The sequence below is a fragment of the Triticum aestivum genome, chromosome 2D, assembly GCF_018294505.1.
Source record: "Triticum aestivum cultivar Chinese Spring chromosome 2D, IWGSC CS RefSeq v2.1, whole genome shotgun sequence".
NCBI lineage: Eukaryota > Viridiplantae > Streptophyta > Magnoliopsida > Poales > Poaceae > Triticum > Triticum aestivum.
This window is the reverse complement of record NC_057799.1, coordinates 580,562,037-580,570,398: the sequence shown is the minus strand read 5'-3', so window position 1 is coordinate 580,570,398 and position 8,362 is coordinate 580,562,037. Positions and strand designations below refer to the sequence as shown.

The following is an 8,362-nucleotide window of genomic DNA, read 5'->3' as shown; positions in this document are numbered from 1 at the left end:
GAACCCACCGGTGCCCTTGCCGAGCAGCGACCGGCATGCAAGGTGGATGACGGAGGTGGCGTGGATTGAGACGCCCACGTGGAGCTGTGTGCGAGACGGGAGGGGCCGGCTCCGGCATAGGCATTACGCCGGTGGGCAAGCAGTGAGGTAGCAGATCCGGAACTGGCCCACCGTGCTCACCCCGCGACCGCTCCATCACAATTCGGGCGGCCCAACTCCTCCCTGTCGTTGATGGAGCCGTCGGAGCGGCTGCCCGAACTCGACATGCTCGCCGGAGATGGGATTGGAGTAGCTACCAGACCGAATCAAAGAAGGGGAGGAGAAGAGACGAAGCGGATCCGAGCGAAGCGGGGCGAAGTTACTGTAGGGTTTCCAGATTGGGTTTTTTGTGGGGTCGAAGTGGGCCGGGTTGACATGGCAGACGCGCCCTGGCCGCCTTATATCTACCATGCATTTGGGCTGGATATGAAGGGCACCAGACAATTCGGGCGTTTGAGGCCGGTTTGAGGCGCCCATGTGAGTTGCCTTTTTTTTACGGTCACTGACAGGTCTGTCTGCCCGGGCATTTGAGGCCGGTTTGAGGCGTCTGGCTGTAGATGCTTTAATTGTGTATTTTAGCCATGTTATCATTAGAATTCCACCAACATTTTTGTATTTTTTCAGCTGAAAATGTTGTGTTTTTTGGTCATGAATGTTCTGCTTGATCTTTCATGATATACGATGATTTCAGCAAATCACGGAGTGCTCATCACATCCTTGCGATGCAAAAGATAGAGGTTGGAATTGAAGCACGCGTCTGCTGGTGCTGCAGGTTGGAGCATGGGCAGTAAGTCACACTCTTGTTGTGCCATTTCACGCTGCTTTCGTTGCACTAGCTATAGCAGGCAGGAGCAAATCAGGTGTGCAGTGCGATGGGTGTGCGTTGCCACCGCCACCCTAAGCTATATAGACTACTTCATTCGTTGTTCAGTTCATTGAAGAGAAGAGATCGATAGATCGGCCCACCCATAGATTCGCCATGACCACCTTTCTGCTCTTCCTCATACTTGCCCTCGCCGCCGGCAGCAGCAACCACGGAGGAGCAGCTGCTGCCGCCGCCGGCGACCGACCTGACCTTATCGTCCTGCACACCCATGGCAGTAGCCCCCCAAACGCCTCCGTGGCCTTTCAGACCCACGACGTCTCCTTCGCCGGCTTCGCCAACGGGGGCGGCCACTGGCAGGCCTTCCCAGGCCTCGGCCACCTGTTCCCGACGTCCACGCCGCTCCCGTTCGGCAGCAGCTACGACGACCTCATCGGCGGCCTCGCGAACCTGCCGGGCGTGCCGCTGGGACGGCAGGCCATGATCGAGGCCGCCCGGGTGCTCTCCGCCTACGACCCGTCCGCGGCAGCGGTCGCCGACGTCGAGCCAGTCAAGCGCGCGCTGGCAACGCTCAAGATGATGCTAAGCGAGACACAGCGGCTGCAGCCCATCCACGAGACCGTCAGAGGCGGGTGGGAGAGCGAGTCCCGCGTCGCGCCCGAGCACCTCCCCTACATCGACCACTGGGACACCATGTCCTACGAGATCATCCGCGCCAACCGGACGGGCAAGTGGAACGGGCCCTTCGCCAAGATGCTGGAGACCCAAGCCAACATCCGCAGCCAGGAGGAGGCGCTCGCCGTCGTCAGGGTGCTGCTCCGTGCCGACTTTGAGCAGGTGCTCGAGGCTCACGGCACCAAGATCAACTTCCAGTAAACATGCATGCATGCACGCTGGTTTAGACTTCAGATTTGTGCTCCATCTCGTATCGAGTCCATATGTTTCTTTTATTAACCATGTTCGTGTTGTTACTTCACTCAGCTTGTGAGCTTCAATATGTTCTGCTCATGAAATACGCAATGGTGCTAAAACTTTGACATGAAATTAATGTTGAAACTCTGAAAGAGATTATGCATGGAGAATCACATTATCTGAGACGTGCTCTCAAATATATCTCACAAAAGCGTCTTATGTTCAGCTCCGGCTTATTTGAATTTAGTCTTGGTTAATTATCTCACATTTTTGTGCTGCCTGCGCCACTTTGCCTGTTCTTGCTGCCGAGGTGGGCACTGGCGCACTGCTACAACGCATTGCTCTTGTTTTCGACAAAGAGTGAATTTTATTGACTCAAAATGAAGCATCAAGCAGATACAAACAGAATCAAGGCATGCCTTTGCCACCCATGAATCGACTCGGTTTGACTAAGTTTCAAATACGGTTACTAATCATAGAGCCGCCTTGGCACCCGAAGCAGGCATTAAACAAGGCACAACAATTCCAACATAAACAGAACAGTATCAAAGCAAACAGATTATAGCATAATTTTCCCTTAAACAAAATGACTGGTTCAATGTTCGACGACTGATTGAAGACACTACAAACAAACTAAATGAACATCCACAACTACTCAACTTCAACATAAAACTAAGATAGACGATGCACACAGCGCATCATGTAGCAAGCAGGCAGGCTCACAGGCCACCACGGAGGCGGAGGACAAGGTGGAGGGTCGACTCCTTCTGGATGTTGTAGTCAGCGAGGGTGCGGCCATCCTCTAGCTGCTTGCCAGCAAAGATCAGGCGTTGCTGGTCCGGTGGGATGCCCTCCTTATCCTGGATCTTGGCCTTAACATTGTCGATAGTGTCTGATGACTCCACCTCAAGGGTGATAGTCTTGCCAGTCAGGGTCTTCACGAAGATCTGCATCTGCAAGGAGTAGACAAAAGATTTTAGGATCACATGGTCAGCCAACTAACAGGTAAAACATCATAAACAGACTGGTATGAGAAACATGAGACAGATGTGGTCATCTAGAAATATCTGGTAAAGATTTCAGTTTCTTCAGTCAACCAACAAGCAACCGATCAAAAGTTAGAAGGTACGAAAAGAAGCACCTGATCGATATGCAAAGAGTTTATCTGTTAATCTGAAGGGCAAAATTACTGGAGTATGATACTATATGATGATAGGATGACATCGTACTAGTACAGGTCACATCGACAACTGATTTGGTGGCATAGCGTAGAAGGAATCATCGATATGCAAACAGTTTATCTGTTCTGTAAATTAGACAATGAAAAAATCCCACAGATCGCCAGTTTCACTGCGTGTTGGATCGATCCTAATGTACCCTGACGAGTGATGATAAAGAAGATCTAGAAAATTCTCGAACCACAATACACCTAGCTCAGTTAATGTAAAGTAATAGCTCAGAAAACTTGAACGCAAACAAAGTACTAGCTACTCTATGCGATCGATCGGGAAGAACCGCAGAGAGATTAGGAGGATTAATTAGTTACCTTGATTGAAGAGGCGATTGGATGTGGCCTTCTTTTCGATGGTGCTTTCGATCGGTGGAGAATTGGAGATACGTACCGCCGACGGGAGGAGGAGCACGATATTTATGGATGCGTGGAGCCCGACTCAACGGCGCGTGGGATCTCCGGTACAGTTACCGCCACGTCTGGCAGCCAATTGGCACGATCCACGTTGCACGACCTCCTACGTGTTTTTTTTAAACCACCTCATGTGTTTTTTAAGACAGTCTCACGAAGCTTTTATTAAGAGCCTATTCGGAGTTCCTTTGCTCCACAACTCCGCTCTTGGAGCAGGTGGAGCCGACCCGAATATGACAACTCCCCAGAGTTGGCAACATGGAGCGGAGCGAGCTGCAGTCAGAAATCATGGAGCGGGGAAAGTGGCGCTCCACAGCTCCTAAAAATGGAAGAGTTCGGCAAATTTACGGAAGGCTGCCACTGATAAGTGAACGTACCGGTTCGTTTTGAGTTATATCTCTCGTGTCGTGCTCATGCCTTTTCTATGGGAGCTCCTATTCGACGGGTTTTGTGTCGAACAACCACGCGACCCACGCAGAGACCCCACGACTGGGCCGGCTCAATAGTGGGTGTTGTAGCGAGCGCACCTGTTGGCTGTACAGTAGTGCAGCGATGTTAAAAAGAAAAAAAAAGGTGTTTTGAGTTATATCTCTCGTGCTCTTACCTTTTCTATGGGAGCTCCTATTCAACGCGTTTCGCGTCGAACAACCACGCGACGCACGCAGAGACCCCGCGACTGGGCCGGCGCAGTAATGGGCGATGCAGCGAGCGCCCCTATTTGTTGTACAGTAGCACGGCGATGTTAAAAAGAAAAAGGGAAGCGCGCAAAATCCTTACTAGGATTCAAACCTTGGACCTCCATCTTATGTAGGAGAGCAGCTGTAACACCCTGGATGTAACTTTCCATATCTGTAACTCCAACTCTTGTCATTTCTGGCTATGTGATATGATATTTCCTTCATGGTTTGGTTTTTGTCTTTCGTTTTGCATTTTGTTCATATCATGCATTTCATCTCAGCTCATCATGTGCATCTCATTTGCATTCATGTCCGTCTCATGCATCCGGTCATTTTCCCCGTTGTCTGTTTCGCAATCCCCGACGCTCCCACATGCACCCTTGCACCCCTCTAATCTCGTTTCGTGAGCGGGAGAAAAACGTTCTCGGAATGGGCCGAGATTTGTCGAGTAGCCTTGGTACATCACCGGTAGGCCGCCTGTCAAATTTCGTTCCATTTGGAGGTCGTTTGATGCCCCAATGGTTAACCGGGTAACCGCTAAAGCCCTCTTTTGTTGCAGCCCAACACCCCTCCAAAACAGCTCACTAGCCCATCTAAACACCCTCCATGCTCTCCGTCGTTGGATCACGATCATGTGGGCAAAAACCGCACCTCATTTAGACTCTCCTAGCTCCCTCTACCTATAAATATGTCCCTTCCCCCGAAATTCGCGGTGCAAACCCTAGCCTCCTTCCACCTCGCGCCGCCGGACAAATCCTCACCGCCGCCGGACATGTCCATTGCCATCAACCACGTCGCCCGGACCAATCCCGGGGCGACACGTCACCTCCGCCGTCGCCCTCCTCCTATCAGGAACCGCCACCTGTCCTCCCGCGCCTTCCCCGCCGCCGAGGCCCGCCGAGCCCATCGCGGGCCCGCGGAGCCCATCCGCCGCCGCCTGGCCCGCGCAGCCCGTGCCGCCGCCTCGCGCCCTCCGCCTGTTGGGGATCGTAGCAGAAATATAAAATTTTCTACGCATCACCAAGATCAATCTATGGAGTCATCTAGCAACGAGAGAGAGGAGTGCATCTACATACCCTTGTAGATCGCGAGCGGAAGCGTTCAAGTGAACGGGGTTGATGGAGTCGTACTCGTCGTGATCCAAATCACCGATGACCGAGCGCCGAACGGACGGGACCTCCGCGTTCAACACACGTACGGAGCAGCGACGTCTCCTCCTTCTTGATCCAGCAAGGGGGAAGGAGAGGTGTCACGGGAGGGAGAGGGAGGCGCCAGGGGCTAGGGTACTGCTGCCCTCCCTCCCCCCACTATTTATAGGTCCCCTGGGGGGGGAGCGCCGGCCCTGGGATCCCATCTACATGGGGGGGCGGCGGCCAAGGGGGGAAACTTGGCCCCCAAGCCAAGTGGGGCGCCCCCCCACCCCCAGGGTTTCCAACCCTAGGCGCAGGGGAGGCCCAAGGGGGGCGCACCAGCCCACCCGTGGCTGGTTCCCCTCCCCACTTCAGCCCATGGGGCCTTCCGGGATAGGTGGCCCCACCCGGTGGACCCCCGGGACCCTTCCGGTGGTCCCGGTACAATACCGATAACCCCCGAAACTTTCCCGGTGGCCGAAACTGGACTTCCTATATACAATTCTTCACCTCCGGACCATTCCGGAACTCCTCGTGACATCCCGGATCTCATCCGGGACTCCGAACAACTTTCGGGTTTCCGCATACTATATCTCTACAACCCTAGCGTCACCGAACCTTAAGTGTGTAGACCCTACGGGTTCGGGAGACATGCAGACATGACCGAGACGACTCTCCGGTCAATAACCAACAGCGGGATCTGGATACCCATGTTGGCTCCCACATGTTCCACGATGATCTCATCGGATGAACCACGATGTCGAGGATTCAATCAATCCCGTATGCAATTCCCTTTGTCAATCGGTACGTTACTTGCCCAAGATTCGATCGTCGGTATCCCAATACCTTGTTCAATCTCGTTACCGGCAAGTCACTTTACTCGTACCGTAATGCATGATCCCGTGACCAAACACTTGGTCACATTGAGCTCATTATGATGATGCATTACCGAGTGGGCCCAGAGATACCTTTCCGTCATACGGAGTGACAAATCCCAGTCTCGATTCGTGCCAACCCAACAGACACTTTCGGAGATACCCGTAATGCACCTTTATAGCCACCCAGTTACGTTGTGACGTTTGGCACACCCAAAGCACTCCTACGGTATCCGGGAGTTGCACAATCTCATGGTCTAAGGAAATGATACTTGACAATTGGAAAAGCTCTAGCAAACGAACTACACGATCTTTGTGCTATGCTTAGGATTGGGTCTTGTCCATCACATCATTCTCCTAATGATGTGATCCCGTTATCAATGACATCCAATGTCCATAGTCAGGAAACCATGACTAGCTGTTGATCAACGAGCTAGTCAACTAGAGGCTCACTAGGGACATGTTGTGGTCTATGTATTCACACATGTATTACGATTTCCGGATAACACAATTATAGCATGAACAATAGACAATTATCATGAACAAAGAAATATAATAATAACCATTTATTATTGCCTCTAGGGCATATTTCCAACAGTCTCCCACTTGCACTAGAGTCAATAATCTAGTTACATTGTGATGAATCGAACACCCATAGAGTTTTGGTGTTGATCATGTTTTGTTCTAGGGAGAGGTTTAGTCAACGGATCTGCTACATTCAGGTCCGTATGTACTTTACAAATATCTATGTCTCCATTTTGAACATTTTCACGAATGGAGTTGAAGCGACGCTTGATATGCCTGGTCTTCTTGTGAAACCTGGGCTCCTTGGCAAGGGCAATAGCTCCAGTGTTGTCACAGAAGAGAGTCATCGGGCCCGACGCATTGGGAATCACCCCTAGGTCGGTAATGAACTCCTTTATCCAGATTGCTTCTTGTGCTGCTTCTGAGGCCGCCATGTACTCTGCTTCACATGTAGATCCCGCCACGACGCTTTGCTTGCAACTGCACCAGCTTACTGCCCCACCATTCAAAATATACACGTATCCGGTTTGTGACTTAGAGTCATCCAGATCTGTGTCGAAGCTAGCATCGACGTAACCCTTTACGACGAGCTCTTCGTCACCTCCATATACGAGAAACATATCCTTAGTCCTTTTCAGGTACTTCAGGATATTCTTGACCGCTGTCCAGCGTTCCATGCCGGGGTTACTTTGGTACCTTCCTACCAAACTTTCGGCAAGGTTTACATCAGGTCTGGTACACAGCATGGCATACATAATAGACCCTATGGCCGAGGCATAGGGGACGACACTCATCTTTTCTCTATCTTCTGCCGTGGTCGGGCATTGAGCCGTGCTCAATTGCACACTTTGCAATACAGGCAAGAACCCCTTCTTGGACTGATCCATATTGAACTTCTTCAATATCTTGTCAAGGTACGTACTCTGTGAAAGACCAATGAGGCGTCTTGATCTATCTCTATAGATCTTGATGCCTAATATATAAGCAGCTTCTCCAAGGTCCTTCATTGAAAAACACTTATTCAAATAGGCCTTTATACTTTCCAAGAATTCTATATCATTTCCCATCAATAGTATGTCATCCACATATAATAAGAGAAATGCTACAGAGCTCCCACTCACTTTCTTGTAAACACAGGCTTCTCCATAAGTCTGTGTAAACCCAAACGCTTTGATCATCTCATCAAAACGAATGTTCCAACTCCGAGATGCTTGCACCAGCCCATAGATGGAGCGCTGGAGCTTGCATACCTTGTTAGCATTCTTAGGATCGACAAAACCTTCCGGCTGCATCATATACAATTCTTCCTTAAGAAAGCCGTTAAGGAATGTCGTTTTGACGTCCATTTGCCATATCTCATAATCATAGAATGCGGCAATTGCTAACATGATTCGGACGGACTTCAGCTTCGCCACGGGTGAGAAAGTCTCATCGTAGTCAACCCCTTGAACTTGTCGATAACCCTTAGCGACAAGTCGAGCCTTATAGATGGTCACATTACCATCCGCGTCTGTCTTCTTCTTAAAGATCCATTTATTTTCTATGGCTCACCGATCATCGGGCAAGTCAGTCAAAGTCCACACTTCGTTTTCATACATGGATCCTATCTCGGATTTCATGGCTTCTAGCCATTTGTCGGAATCTGGGCCCGCCATTGCTTCTTCATAGTTCGAAGGTTCACCGTTGTCTAACAACATGATTTCCAGGACAGGGTTGCCGTACCACTCTGGCGCGGAACG

The 8,362-nt window shown here is 50.8% G+C and overlaps 1 protein-coding gene across 1 annotated transcript; it reads left to right on the top strand.

The window, feature by feature from the left end:
• The first annotated feature begins 937 nt into the window (after positions 1 to 937).
• LOC123050135 (60 kDa jasmonate-induced protein) lies at positions 938 to 1,937 on the top strand. Its single transcript, XM_044472973.1, has one exon. It carries the CDS (start codon positions 1,019 to 1,021, stop codon positions 1,736 to 1,738), a length of 720 nt encoding a protein of 239 aa, XP_044328908.1. The 5' UTR covers positions 938 to 1,018; the 3' UTR covers positions 1,739 to 1,937.
• The last annotated feature ends 6,425 nt before the right edge of the window (positions 1,938 to 8,362 follow it).